The sequence below is a fragment of the Erpetoichthys calabaricus genome, chromosome 3 (genome assembly GCF_900747795.2).
Source record: "Erpetoichthys calabaricus chromosome 3, fErpCal1.3, whole genome shotgun sequence".
In the NCBI taxonomy this organism is placed as follows: Eukaryota; Metazoa; Chordata; class Cladistia; order Polypteriformes; family Polypteridae; genus Erpetoichthys; species Erpetoichthys calabaricus.
The window spans coordinates 220,894,717-220,910,741 of NC_041396.2; the positions used below are offsets into that span (position 1 = coordinate 220,894,717).

The 16,025-nt window shown below is 38.9% G+C and overlaps 1 protein-coding gene across 1 annotated transcript in view; it reads right to left on the minus strand.

The window, feature by feature from the left end:
• Nucleotides 1-2,001: 2,001 nt before the first annotated feature.
• The window catches only part of LOC114649424 (G-protein coupled receptor family C group 6 member A-like), a 44,014-nt gene continuing 29,990 nt past the window's right edge, over nucleotides 2,002-16,025 (minus strand). The window contains exons 5-6 of the mRNA XM_051924668.1: nucleotides 11,310-11,421; nucleotides 2,002-3,104 (exon numbers count right to left, since the gene is read on the minus strand). Of these exons, the coding sequence (XP_051780628.1) occupies nucleotides 2,146-3,104; nucleotides 11,310-11,421 (1,071 nt within the window). The 3' untranslated portion in view covers nucleotides 2,002-2,145. The remainder of the gene's footprint in view (nucleotides 3,105-11,309; nucleotides 11,422-16,025) is intronic.

The following is a 16,025-nucleotide window of genomic DNA, read 5'->3' on the forward strand; positions in this document are numbered from 1 at the left end:
TCTATCTATCTATCTATCTAATTAGTTAATGATTTTAGGACAACCTGGTATTTTAACTTATGCTGGTACGAGATGTTCATGAGAATGCATGCTCTCACTAAGTGTGATAATCACCAGCAGTGGCACAGTGAATTAACAAGCACCTGCTAGGAGCCAAGATGCATAAAAGAGGGTGGACTAGTGCTGGAGAGGATGAAAAATGAATACTTGTTTTAGTCTTTTGACATAACAAGTATTCTGCAGAGGGTATAGGACAGGTGGCATCGACTCTGTTGAGCAGTTTAAATGGGAGCAGGCTCAAAGTCTGAGAAGAGGTTCAGGGGTGCGGTGAAGTCCATTTATACTAAACAAAGGAGCTGACATAGATGGAGAGAGACACTGGAACCAGTGTAAATCCAGAATGCAGGGCTTCCTGGAGGAGCTGCGTTGGCCAGCAGAGGCAACAGCTCCATAAACTATGGTGACCAGATGAGATGGCAGTTCAGGTTTGCAGGGACCAGTGAAGCTTGCAGTCCAGGATACTGCGGGCTGCTGGTGGATCTAGAGGGACATTCTAAGAAGGGAAATCTGTCATGGGGGAGAACAAATTTTTAGAATTTATTCTCATTTACTTTGAATCATGCTACTTTTCATGTCATGGTTTAAGTAGATTTATTTTTTGGACTATTTATGGATTGTGGAAATGCACTGCTTTTTTGAGTTTTGCACTTCAATTCTCATTGTTTTAAATTAACTGCCATTCTTGATGGAACCAATTACTAGCACTGTTGTGCATATTAGTACCCAGACAACCTTAAAGTTTCAGTATTGTCGGGAAAATTTCTGGTTAATAGGAAGTGATATGATGTTTTTGTTGGTTGTACTGCTGAAATCTAAAAATGCTAGCTTTATGTTTTAAAAATGCAACCACCCATTTACTAAACTCACTCGGCCCACTTCCGGTATCACATGGAGTTGGAGATAATAATAAAAGGACAATAAGGAATAAAAACCAACTGGTGCTTATTTAATTTTGCAAATTGTATGGTAAGCACAGGGTAAACCACTATAGGAAATGACTTGCACTATTACAATTGAATGGAAATCAAATAACAGAGGGTACACAGCAAGCAGAACACGCTTTAGCATGGCAGTGATCACTGCTTTCTTGGAGATGCTAAGAAAGCTTTGCAAAAACAACTCACTGTTTACAACTAAAATTGTTTATTCATGGTAAATGAATATAATACAAAGAGGCATTTCTAGTGAAATGAAAACTCACATGTAGTCATCCATTTCTTTTCTCATCTTACAGTTTATAAATAGGTCTGTAGAAATTTAAATTATTAATTTACTTTTTACGTACTGTATTAATTGTACAATAAGACACAGTTTAGAATTAATGATGAGTGCATGATGGGACACAACTACACAAATTTAGTTCTCATAAATTCAAAAACGTAGGCATGTGTGCAATGCCAAAGAACCTTGGAATTTTTTAATAGGATATAAAGTGTACTAAGGGCATTGAACAACAAAAAACTTTATTTCATGGTTGCAGCAGTATACTGGAGCAGAATACTACTGCCTCACCCTTTGTATTACTATAGCTCAGTTCTTGGTCTGGTCACTGTTAGTGTGGAATTTGCACATTTTCTCCACGTCTCCATAGACTTTCTTCCAGATATCCCACCCCAAACCACGTACACTATGGGTGGCTACTACCTTGTGTCAGATGTTTCCAAAATAGGCCCTGACCCCTACAACGCTCGACTGGATTATAAGAGTCTAAGAATGTTACATTATGTTTAATTAGAATGATGATACAGCGGTAAACTTTGCAGCCTTACAATTTAAGAGCCCTGCACTCAAATTACAGAATTATCACCATCTGCATGCAGCTTGTAAGTTTTGCATATGTCTTTCCACCAATAATTTAATTTTTCTCCAATAAAATATGCATAGTAGGATAACTGGGCACCCTAAAGTGGTATGACCAAGACTGGGTGATACTTGATTATGCCCTGTAATGAGCTGGCACCCTCATCCAGGGTTGGTTTCTGATTTGTACTTGATCCTGCCCAGAAAATGCTCTGGCCTCCACAGCTCTGAACTGAACAAAATGGGTACAAATTGCAGATAAATGAATATTAAGAAGGATTTTGTTCAGACCCTGTTTTCAGGTGGATTTGTGGTCTCGTGTGCTTTTTGAAATGTTTCATTCACAGTCTTTTGCGAGTAACTATACACATGTAAGGAAAAGTTTTCTCTGGTGTTTTTCTCTTTTCTGAATAACATAATGTAGCACTTTGGTAAGAAATACCAGATGACAACTCCATAACTCGATATTAAGCATGTTAAAGCTTGAATTGCGGAGAGGTATATTCCAAATGAGTATGAAAATTCAGCAAAAAAAATCATCCATGCAATTAAATGGACTAACATTGCAAAGGTAATAAATTTTGCCTCGTTGTAATTATGTGGAAGTTTACGGCTTACAAAGGCAAATGTAAAACAAATAAGTGAAATAAATGTTGTGTATCCATGAGTGAAATAATATGCCACTAAAGAACCTTCACTACAACGGTATACTTGGTTATCCTCACTGGTTTGTAAATAAGTTGTGGGTCCATTCAGTGTCATCCAAAGAACCAAAATGAGTACTTCGAGGAGTATGAAAACTGGGATAATCATGAATGGTTTATAGACAATTTTAAGTATGTGTTGCTGAAGTGGATCAAACATAAAAGCAACAAATATGCGGAAAGAATTCATTAACATGCAAGAAATACAACAAGTGAAACTAATGGCAAACATGATTTGCCGTATTTTGCACTTTATATCTGTTGGCTTTCCAATAAAGAAGATAACACTAATAAAACTTAACAAGAGACATGTTAGGATGACATAAACCATAAAGCTTCCTGCAGCTTTTACTACAGGAGTTGTGTAGTGAATTGTAAAAATCATAGCTATGGCACCAACAATGATGATCCCAAGAATATCAAATATCATCAGAAAGATAGCAAAATTATCGGTCCAATTAAAATAGGTTTGTGGCATTTTAATACACACAGTGTTGTTTGGGTATTCATCTTGTTGGCAGGGAAAGCAGCTTGCAGCATCTGAAAAAAATAAAAACAAATAAATATGAAACAATAAACTTTAAAACTTTGCTATGGTTATGTCATTTAATCAATTTATAAGACAAAACATTGGTATATCAAGTACAATATACCGTATTACCCTTAGAAATTATGAAGTTCTTTTTATTAAGACTGCAAAGGATTTAATGGCTACCTTTGAACCTCCACACATAGATAACTCCTCACAAGTAGGACAGAAAGATCCAAGAGGGGTCACCTCTATTGATCTCCCCTCTCTGGACAGGACCTGCATAATCTTCAGTTCTTTGAAAGGGTGCAGGAACTCCACCTGGAATTTTGCTCTGTGAATTCTGAATGCAGAGTGTAGATGGTTGTATGGTGAACAAGCTGGTGCCAGGAAGAAAAGGAAATGGACAGGAAGACCATAAAAAGAGAAAGAGAGAGACAAAGATTGGCAGTGGCAACGTATATAATCCTACCAATGGAAAAAACAATGGTAGAGAGAGGTATACTCCGGAAGTGGACTGGATGCTTCAGAAACAATATAGACTATGGCTCCAAAGAATGTGACAGTACGAACAAGATGGCTGGTAGGAGATCAAAACACCAGTGGTATCTTGGGGAGAGAGATCAATACTGGTTACGGTAGATTGAAAGCTTTGTTGTTTTGACTGCTATTTATTTTGATGTTTTCTGATTTCTCCATATTCATTCCTCCCTTTTGTTTATGTGTATAAAATGCATATTTTTATTCTTTTTCTTCCTTATCAACATTGTACAGTAGACACAGAGAGAACGTACAAGATTCCCCCATTTTTTACAAAAGCCAGGAAAACGCTGAGTCATATGGAAAGGTCTTAACATCTAATCCTTGCATTACCATACCATTCCTTACTCAAACCCACATAATCCAATTCAGAATGGATAAAGGCCAGAACCTGTCTTTCCCTCATGATCATTTTTGACAGAGATCAGGGGCCTCATGCATAACGCCGTGCGTAGAATTCACACTGAAACACACTCATGCATATGCAAAAAAATCCAGATGCGTAACAACTTCTACGTTCTTCTGCTACATAAATCCCAGTCAGCGTGAAATGCAACTCTCATGCATGCGCCTGTTGTCCCACCCCGTCTCCTCCCAGAATTATGCCTCTTTGAATATGCAAATCAATATAAATAGTCCTTAAGTTCAGTGTTCTGTGAAAAGACAATTGCAAAAGCATGGGAGAAAACAGAAGAATTTCAGTGAATACCAAGTGGAGGGTATTGTTGGTTTAAACAGTGGTATAAACAACAAAAGGAAGTTGATTGAGTGACAGAGTGGTGGAGAAACTTGAAAGTTCAAGTTCACAAAGTCGCACAGTGCCCGAAATAAAATAGAAGTGGTCAGACATCAAAATGTTGTAGGCCACTGTCTGAGTGTCATATTGAAGCTTATTAGTGTACAGAGAAAAGAAAAAAAATAGTGACACAGTGGGAAAAAAAGCTTCAAATGTCAACTTTAATCTCTCAATTTCCACTTTAATCATATAGTTTATTTTGTCATTAAAGTAGAACGTCATAAACTTAATCTTAAAATCTTTTAATTTACTAGTTCCTCAAATCCCATCGTAACTAAAGTAGCACGTTAAATACTTTGTATTGTATGTGTTCTTCTATGTAATCTATGTGTGTGAATCACTACATGCTATTTAAATGGGCTTTCTCTTCTTCCGAAAGGACACAGAATCAATTACATTTGTGATATTACAGCTATCTGAATACTTTAAATACTAAGATGTATACTTGATATCATTTTCATGATGATAGGAATTAAAGCATGTATTAAACATGGGAACACGGTGGTACAGTGATAGTGACAAGCTGGCATCCCGTCCAGAGCTTGTTCCAGCCTCCCGCAAAATGCTTGCTGCGCCGAACGCAACCTTCGATGAAATAATTTATTGCAGCAGTACTGTCTCTTTCAAACATACTAAACCCCAATTCCTGTCATTCCTTTCTCCAAGCAACCAATCACCACACAATCAGCTCTTTAATAAATGTCAAGCCATCTGTAAGCTGAGAACGCTGATTCTTCAAAAATTTTAAGGAACATTAAAATATCATAGTAATACATGTTTAATTATTCCATCCATCTATCCATCCAGGGTTGCGCCAATCCCAGCAAGCATACACACAAGGCAAGAATAATCCCTGAATGGGGCGCCAGCTCATTGCTACCACTGCAACACTGTGTCCTCACATATTTAATTATTTACAATATAGATTATTTAAATGATGTTAAAATTTTATCTGTATAACGTAATAAAAATTATTTGCTGCATTTCATTTTAAAATTGATATCAAGAGCTCCAAGAAGATAGCACTTGGAAATCTAAATCGACTAAGAAGCCAGTCATCATCACCTGTAAATATGAACTTTATAAAGTGGCTCAGGTTGTGCAATATTAAAACTGTATTGCAAATTTACAGTGAGGTAATTGTACTTATAAGTACAAACAGTTCTACAAGGAGCACTTGATGGACTGATTGAGTGTGTTTATAGTTCTTGGGATGAAACTGTTTCTGAACAGCGAGGCCCCTAAAGGAAAGGCTCTGAAGTGTTTGCTGTATGGAAGAGGTTCAACTAAACTGTGCGCATGGCTGAGGCAGTGTGTGCTTGATGCTGTATACCGATAATTCTCTTTCCGATCAGCTGCTGTAGAGCTGTTATTCCATACTCAGATACAGTGGGATAAATACTCCGAGTGGTGCAGTGAGAGTAACAACACTAAAGCAGCTATGGTATTTGGAATAGTTTGGCCATTCCGTGGACCATTATATTGTTACAGGTTAATTGCAGTCTGCAAACTAATAAACGATATAAGGTTAATTTCAGTATATTTGATAAAGCCGCATCAGGGATGTGGATCTAAAAAAGAAAGGGAAACCTCACTGGAGCAGTAGCACTGCTTTGACGCTGGGTGCCGCTGATTTGCAAAACCGAGTGGAGAACTTGTGTACGCCCAGTGACTGAGCTGGCGTGAAAATGTGTGTGGCTTTACGTCATGTTTAGTTTTTATACATCACGATGTGAGCATGGAAACGGGCGTATGCAACATTTTTGTGCGTACGCACCGTTTATACATGAGGCTCCAGGAGTGATATGAGAGACGCCAGTCATTTTTCAGCAAAAGACTCATGAAAATCATAACCTGCCAGACTTTTAACTTCAGAATGTAGGAGTATGGTTTTTGGCTTAAACTTGCATGCTAGACCCCTTATCAAGTTCAAGATAGGAAATACAAACTCATTAAAGAGAACCCTTTGATGCTGAACACATATAACTTTATTTTCAATAAAACCTTCCTACAGTGAACGCCATTCTAAGGCACTATATAAGTACTGATCCATAGTAAAAATGATAACATGATGGTGTCTGCAAAGTATGCTACATGATGAAATATTAATGGCAATCACTATTTTTAATAATATGGTTTCTTATTCTAGATGTGCCTTTTCATTTTTTATGTTGTTATTTATTTATTTTTTTTAATGAAATTAAAATCAATTTGGCATAGCAGGAGCAGACCATCACCTGGACCTGTGCTCTTATAGGAATGTTTCTTGAACGAGCATCACTGGACCACATAAAAATGGCTTTTTTGACGTCTTCAAATACAGCAGTTCTCATACATTTGCAACCTGAGATTTTTCTTCCTTTTTTTACTCGATCTTTCAAGAAAGTTGACAGTGTTGATGGCGAAATTCCAAAATTCACCCAGCGCCTAAGCAGTGCTTTTGTTCCAATGTGGTTTCCCTTTCTTTTTTAGATCCACATCCCTGATGCGGCTTTATCATATACACTGAAATTAATCGCATATCGTTTATTAGTTTAAGGCATCTGATTGTAATTAACCTGTAACAATATAATGGTCTACGGAATAGCCAAGCTATTCCAAATATCATAGCTGCTTTAATGTTGTTACTCTCACTGCACCTTCTTCTTCTTCTTTCAGCTGCTCCTGTTAGTGGTTGCCACAGCAGATCATCTTTTTCCATATTACTCTCACTGCACCACTCTGAGTATTTATATCACTGTATCTGAGTGTGGAATCACAGCTCTACAGCAGCTGATCAGAAAGAGCATAATCTCTATACACCATCTAGCACACGCAGCCTCAGCCATGCTGCCTATTTGAACTGCTCTCATACAGCAAACGCTTCAGAGCCTTTCCTGTACTGACCTCGTGGTTCAGAAAGTTTCATCCAAAGAACTATGAACACACTCAATCAGTCCATCAAATGCTCCTTGTAGAACTGTTTTTACTTATAAGTACAATCACTTCACTGTAAACTTGTACTACAGTTATAATATTGCACAACCTGAGTCACTGTAGCGCATATTTACATATGATGATGATATCATTTTTAAGATGAAATGCTGCAAAATATATTTATTACTAGCCAACCCGCGGCGTAGCATACACCGCATAATTATGTATTGATGGGTGAACACTTCCTGAACGACACAGTTGTCCAAATGGGGGTGGGTTTGTGGATACCACTGTGAGTGAATGAAAAGATGGACCTCTGGAGAGAGCAACATACAATTGTCCGTGACTGAAAGCGAGATTGTCTGTGACGATAGAGGCCACGCTGGTGAAAGTTACTTCGTCGGTAGGGATAAGTTTCAGCACTTGTTCATTAAGTTGTAGCGAGTCTTCGTTGTTGACGCTTAATATAGCTTGCGTACTGAGTTGTTCCGGAGTCACAGTTGAGAAACACTTTTTTAATGTCTTTTAAGCACAGGGAAAAAAATGAACATGTGAAACATCCATAATGTAATAAGGCACCAAGAAAAGTAACATTGCAATAATGCTATCTATGACCCAATCGCTGTAAACAGATGTGAAAACAAAATCGAGCCCGGTGCATTCTTTAACTGCTTTGTAGCGCAGCAGTAGTGTTGCTGCTTTGCAGTAAGGAGACTGTGGAAGATTTTGGGTTTGCTTCCCGGTTCCTCCCTGTGTGGATAGTGCTTTGAATACTGAAAACACCAGTATATCAATGTAATGAAATATAATTGTTCTTATGCGTCCAGCGCGCTCTCTATCTCTCACGCGCGCGCGCCTGTATATGTGTGTGTGTCGCTCGCTCGCTCGCTCGCACGTGTTCCTGCAGGCATATGCTGCATAATCAGTTATTGATGGCTGAATAGTTCCGGAAAGACACAGTTGTCTAAAAGTGTTGGTTTTGAGGATACAACAGTAAGTGGATGAAAAGATGGAACTCTGGAGAGAGCAACATACAACTGTCAGTGACTGAAAACTGGTTTTGGCAGATACATGCATATCTTTTTGAAAGTTTGGCCCTGTGCCATATTAATTGTCATCGCAAAGGCCAATCTAACAGGAAATTGTCTTCGTGTAAAAATAAAAGGCAAATTATCCGCGACAAACCAACTGTTTTACACACTGCATACCAACCCGCGGCATAGTATACGCTGCATAATCATGCCGCTTTTTTAATGTTTTTTAAGCAGAGGGAAAAAAATGAACATTTGCAAAATCCGTAACACTGCTTTCAGTAAGTACAATGCACACGTGTTTAATTTGTCGGCCACTTTTTGCCAGCCGTCTTTTCTGGTTTGGGCTGCTTTTGCAGTGTTACCGCTTGTGCATATTAAATCTTGAAATCCTTTGAGTAAATAATTAACTAACTAACACCCACCCACCCACACACACACACACACACACACACACACACAGCTTGTGTGAAAAAAATGCGCCCGTACTTTCATCATTTTGTTGCAGCCTATCAAAGACTTGCTGATCATGTTTTCTAGACTCAATATACATTGGCTTTTCACTCAGCGTGGGGGTGCACATTCATCTCGGATTATTACATCCAGCTACACGGCTGCATTTGAAAAACCGACTTATCCCGGATGAGTTTCACCGGCATTAATGATTAGGAATCTGGTTGGAACAAAACCCTGCAGCCACAGGGGTTCACCAGGACCGAGTTTGGGAAACACTGCTGAACACAGACGAAACCGACTCAGGTGAGGAGTTGGGGCGGGCAAAGTAGTTGCAGCTATTGATTATTCAGTGTTGTTTGCCTGGGTGTCTGATCTGCTCGATGGGATCAGAAATAAAAGGAAAACAATGTGAAGGCAATGTCACAGGTTATCCTGTGGTATAGCAGGTCCACAGCTCCCCTTCGAAAGGCCATTTTTAAATAAATAATCATCGCACTCACAGCGTAGCGAGGGGCATGGAAGTGTGGCTGAAACGGTTTCCGGGTGGAGTCGTGCTGCGGGCATTTCTCCCCTGTACAGTATGCGAGCGAGTGAGGAGAGAGAGAAAGCAGGTTCGAAGGCAATGTGTTCCTGTGGTATAGTGGGTCCATAGCTCCCCTTCAAAAGGCCATTTTTAATCAGGCGACTGACAGTAGTGGAGTCAGGCACAGAGAAGGTCAGCTGCTGAGAGAGCGTCTCAACTGTTGCAGGGCCTGCATTGGTGAAGCAGGTGAGACGCTAACGAAAAAGAGGCACAGGGCTTATTGGTTTTTAACGACTGCTTCCTTCATTGTGTTTTAACCTCAGTTTTAAAGGATTGTTTTAAGGATCCCATGGGATACCCCTCGCAAACTGTTTTAGACGCTACATACAGCGATTCACATCCGCAAGAAACATGCCTCTATGAACAGTCAACATGGCTCAGAGGTGCATGTGGACTCTAGCACAGACAAACATAAATGATAGCGTGTTTTCCGAGGCATCGCATCCGAGTTGGTGGGTGTGGCTCTGCGAGTTGTCATCGTATCCAATGGTCTTAGAGTTGGTGGGCGTGGCTGTCTTGCGTGCTTTCCATGGGTGTCTACTTGTCATACGGTGGGCGTGGCTGTCTTGCGTGCTTTCCATGGGTGGCTACTTGTCGGCGGCTTAGTGAATTATATATATAGATATTATACAGATAAAACTTTAACTTCATTTAAATAATCAATGTTAATCTTGTTAATACTTAAACATGTGAGGACACGGTGTCGCAGCACTAGCAAGATGCTGGCTCCCTGATTGTTCCTGCCTCGCACTGTATTCTTGCTGGGGCTGCCGCGACACTGGAAGGATAGATGGATAGGATAATTAAACATGTACTACGAAGATATTTCAATGTTCCTTAAAAGTTTTGAAGAATATTCGTTCTCAGCTTACAGATGGCTTTACATCTATTACAGAGCTGATTGTGTGGCGATTGGGTATTTGGAGAAAAAAAAAGGAAGAACAGGAATTGGTGGTTAGTACGTTTGAAAGAGACAGTACTGCTGCAATAAATTATTTCATCGAAGGTCGCGCACGGCGCAGCAAGCAACTTGCGGGAGGCATGAACAATCGCTGGACGAGGCACCAGCTCGTCACTATCACTGCGCCACCGTGTTCCCATGGTTAATACATGCTTTAATTCCTGTCATCATGAAAATTATATCAAGTATACATCTTAGTATTTAAATTATTCAGATAGCTGTAATATCACAAATGTAATCGATTCTGTGTCCTTTCGGAGGAAGAGAAAGCCCATTTAAGAAGCATGTAGTGATACACACACATAGATTACATAGAAGAACACATACAATACAAAGTATTTAACATGCTACTTTAGTTACGATGGGATTTGAGAAACTAGTAAATTAAAAGATTTTAAGATTAAGTTTATGATGTTCTACTTTAATGACAAAATAAACTACAGTATATGATTAAAGTGGAAACTGAGAGATTAAAGTTAACATTTCCAGCTTTTTTCCCCACTGTGTCTCTATTTTTTTTTCTTTTCTCTGTACCCTAATAAGCTTCCAGATGACACTCAGACGGTGGGCTACGATTTGCCTTTTTATTTTGGGCACTGTGAGACTTTTTTAACTTGAACTTTCGAGTTTCTCCAACACTCTATGTCACTCGATTAATGCACGGAGTTATGCATGAGGCCCTGATCAACTGCCCAGCCTACATTTTCCTATTTGATTATCTGTGGGGTTTATGTTTATATACAGTATATTCAGCAACCATTGGTTCCTGATTTGCTTTTTCTAATGAGATAGATTGTTGCAGTCGAATATATAAGTAAGACAATGGATGAATAAGTAATAATAAATTCTTATATTGTTATGAATAAGAATTTCTTGGTAATGTAACTAGTGATTGAACAAATATAAGAAGTGCAGGATAAAATTATTCCTTACCTGTTATATTACTGATCAACCCTTCTGGGCAAGGCACACACATATAGCAGCAGGAATTGGAAGATTTCATTTCTCCTGGTTTACATTGAGATGAGCATGAAGAAGAGATATTCTGTGAAAAAAGTAAGGCTTTGTTACACAGTGAGAAATTATAAAATCTCTTACTCAAGTTAGGCAATAGCAATGAAATTCTGTATCACTTTGCAGCTACAGTATGCTAAATGGGATAGATCAGGGGCCTCATGTATAAACGGTGCGTACGCACAAAAATGTTGCGTAAGAACGTTTCCACGTTCAAATCGTGATGTATAAGACCTAAAAAGCCACACACATTTCCACGGTAGCTCATACCCTGTTGTACACAAGTTCTCCGCTTGGTTTTGCAGACTGGCGGCACCCAGCGTCAATGCAGTGCTACTGTTCCTGTGTGGTTACCATTTCATTTTTAGATCCACAACCCTGACGCGGCTTTATAAATACACTGAAATTAACCGCATATTGTTTATTAGTTTAATGCATCTGATTGTAATTAACCTCTAACAATATAATAGTCCAGAGAATGGTCAAACTATTCCAAATACCATAACTGCTTTAGCATTGTTACTCTCACTGCACCTTCTTCTTCTTTCAGCTGCTCCCGTTAGGTGTTGCCACATCGGATCATCTTTTTCCATATTACTCTCACTGCACCACTCGGAGTATTTATATCACTGTATCTGAGTGTGAATCACAGCTGTACAGCAGCTGATCGGAAAGAGAATTATCGGTATACAGCATCAGGCACATGCTGTTCTACTTTAATGACAAAATAAACTACGTGATTAAAGTGGAAATTTCAAGATTAAAGTTGAGATTTCGTGTTTTTTTCCCCACTGTGTGCCTTTTTTTTCTCTGTACCCTAATAAGCTTTCAGATGACATCTGAGACAGTGGGCCACGACTCGCCTTTTCTCTGCGACTTTGATATGTGACAACTTTTTTATTCCGGGCACTGTGCGACTTTGTGAACTTGAGCTTTCGAGTTTCTCCGACACGCTATGTCACTCGATCAACTTCCTTTTGTTGTTTATACCACTGTTTAAACCAACAAATAGTATGTTTTTTCTTGCCTCCACTTGGTATTCGCTGAAATTCTTCTATTTTCCCTCGTGCTTTTGCCATTGTCTTTTCACAGAAGGCTGAGCTTAAGGGCTATTTATATTTATTTGCATATTCAAAGAGGTGTAATTCTGGGAGGAGTTGGGGCGGGACAGAAGGCGCGTGCACATGCGTTACTTTTCACGCTGACTGGGATTTATGGAGCGGAAGAACGTGGAAGCTGGCGTTCACACAGATTTATGCATCTGGATTTTTTTGTGTGTATGCACATTTCTGCTTTTGTGCTTATGTCTACACACAGCGTTATGCATGAGGCCCCAGGCCACTCTGTCTTTAGAAGTTTTCCACTGCCTCTGAGAGAAATCTCAGACCACTGCAGGCCTCCTGAGAGATGCAACTCCTCCAGCATCTCCTTAGTCTGTCCTTGGGTTTTCCATTTAACTGTGTTTTGTGCACTACCTAAAGGAAATCCTAATTACTTGCGCAGAATTCAACAGCTAGAGAATTAGTGGTTTTATTCTGAAATACTTAAATGTCCCTATTCAAGGCAACTATTCCACTGTTACTGTTAAGAAATAACTTTATTGTTAGAGGTGGGTGACTTGATTGTGGTGGTTGCTGCAATTCAGCTTTGTGTTTCTGCTTCAGGTTTAGTATAACTCCACGAACTTTGGTAATGGATCTGTACCCATGGTATAGTGAGCTATGCAACAATATAGCTGTTCGTCTGAATTACCCCTTAACGTTAGAAGCACTTCTTACAGTGTTTTACAATTTGTAATTATTTTGTTATTGTTCATGCTATGCTCCTATCCTTCCTTGAATTTTACAAGATGGATGCACTGCAAATGCCCTTTGTTATAACTTTAAAATTCTATTAAGAAAAAAGATTGATTATACTTTGTTTTTTTACATGAAAGACCACCCACTACTGCCACAAGCAACATTATTAAACACTGGTAGTCAGTGGTTCTCTCCATCGGCTTTCACTTGATTGTATCTGCATATCCTTTTTAACTTGAAAAATCTGCTCCTGCCACTGACATCACCCTCGTTGAATGTTGCTGGTGAAATGTGCTAATTACTGTTACCTTTCTGCAGACAACTACACAATTATTATTGGAAAAATGTTGCACGTATCATGAATCACATTGTTGCACTATATGTGATAAAGAAAACTATAGGAAAATTGGAAAAAAGAAACTGATAGAGATCCAATTATATAGATAGCTAAACAAGTATACAGTCTTATCTAAAATGGCATCCTAAATTTTTTAAAAGTTTTTTTTATATAAGAGATACACTGCTAGCATCAATTTCCATGAGAATAAAGGAGAAGATGACAGACATGAATGGAACAAGCTACCAGAGTAGAGTACAATGCTAGAAATCGGATCACTCACAACATTTTCACTGACACAGCAGACACGACAAGGTATGAAAATATGATAGTAAAACAGTTGGTTTTCTTTGCAGAAGGGACTTGAAGGTGCAGACACATATCCAAGATTGTACTGTGGCTGAAGGTGGAAGGACAGATGCAATACTAGACTTGACTGCACATAAGGTGTCACCGAGAAAAACAAAATTGATTGGAGAACACCTTTATTGAAATACTAGTGCATACGGCCGTATTGGTTGTGCAAGTATTCAATCACATAGAGCAGTGGTCCCCAACCTTTTTGACAGCAAGGACCACTTTATTTGATGTAAATTTTTCTACGGACCGGTCGTGGGGGGGGGCAGTTTTATACACAATTTACATAACATTTCTATTATTATTAAAGTTATTAAGCAGTTCGCATACGTTTGCAATCTGAGATTTTTCTTCTTTTTTTGCATATAACAAAGACATATGCTTTACATTTGCCAATCCAACAGATTGCACATCACAAACATTAACTCTGCAATCTTTTTTTCGTGTCTGCTGTTTCTATAGGAGGGTGACAATGAGTTAAATTCCAATGGATGTTTTTCAAATGTTGACAAGCAATAAGCAAAAGGAATCAATGAAAACCACAGACAACAAAAACAGCAAAAAAAAAAAAAAAAAAAACAGTACGAGGAAAGTTCGAAGAAAGATTTTTTTACAATGTTTCTGTTTGGGGATCGTTGTGCAAACGTGCACAACTAAGCTGCAACTACAGATCTAACTGCTCTGCAGATGATTCGTTCAAGCATTTCAAGGTCACTTCGTTGTAATGAAAGCATCTGTTGAATGTACTTCGTAGTAACGTGATTTCTATAGACTCATGTCATATGGGGAAACTGTCGAGACCATAAAAATACTTTGTTGTAATACTCTCTCACCTCGGTTTCTATCCTCTCTCTGCACCGCTGCAAAGCCCCGCCCGCCAAGCATTCTGAAAAGTCTGAGTGAGTCGCCGTTGCCGGCAGTTCTCTCGCGGCCCGGCTGTCAGACGGCTGCGGACCGGTAGTGGGCCGCGGACCGGGGGTTGGGGACCCCTGACATAGAGCACAATGGTTTGATGGCAGATGCATACTCAAATCATATGATTTTTTTTCTTCTTAAATGGCACCTCATATAATACTGACTGCTGTGGTACAATATCAGACACTTGGCACACTTTTGTGTAGAACTGCATCATGTGTCAAAAACAAGGGAAGAATAAAACCAATGATGAATGGCTTTCCCAAAAAAACAGCTATGCTTTTTCATTCAGTGCCTGTCATGTAAATCCAACAAGTCTGGTATCACATTTTGAAAACCACTAATGTAAATAGTAGTATATGTTAAATGATATTCCCTGTTTGCAGAAACATTCTACCCAATCTGTCAACTGCAAATGGAAAAATTACACTATTGAAAATATTTTCACATCACTTTCCATGGCTAACAGTCTACTGAATCAAGCCTGTTGGATACTACAGCTAAAATGGGACAAGAGCTAATGTGAAATGTAACATGAGTGCCAGACACTGCAAAGTGAAAATGCTGGGTCAGGTGAGAAAATTTACACACAAAATAAAAAGGGAGTGCTGAGTAAAATGCTACTGGTTTATATGCTAGAGATGTCCATAAAAGACTGAAAAATCTTTGAGACTTTGTGGACTGCTAACGCTGACCGTTTTGTGCTTAGCCGACATGCTGCTTACCACTTACATTACAATACAATACAATTTATTTTTGTATATCCCAAAATCACACAAGAAGTGCCACACTCTTGACAGCCTCCCAGCCTTGACTCTCTAAGAAAACAAGGTAAAACTCCCAAAAAATCCCTTGTAGGGAAAAAATGAAAGAAATTTTGTGAAAAGCAGTTCAAAAAGAGAGACCTCTTTCCAGATAGGTTGGGTGTGCGGTGGGTGTCAAAAAGAAGGGGGTCAATACAATACAATGCACAGAACAAATCCTCAATACAGTATAAAAATATTACAAGTATGGAGCAGAATTTAACAGTAGATGATATCCCTTAATATGATTTAGATTTGTTTAGCCATCAAGCTGCCTCCCCCCATTGGCCATTCCACAGCTGGGACAGTGCTGGGACAGCCAATCTGATGAAAGGACCTTTCTACTTACATACATATGCAATGAAATTTGTGAGTATGTCTGTACATTTTGAACTGTTGCACAGAAAATATTTGTTTTTACCTC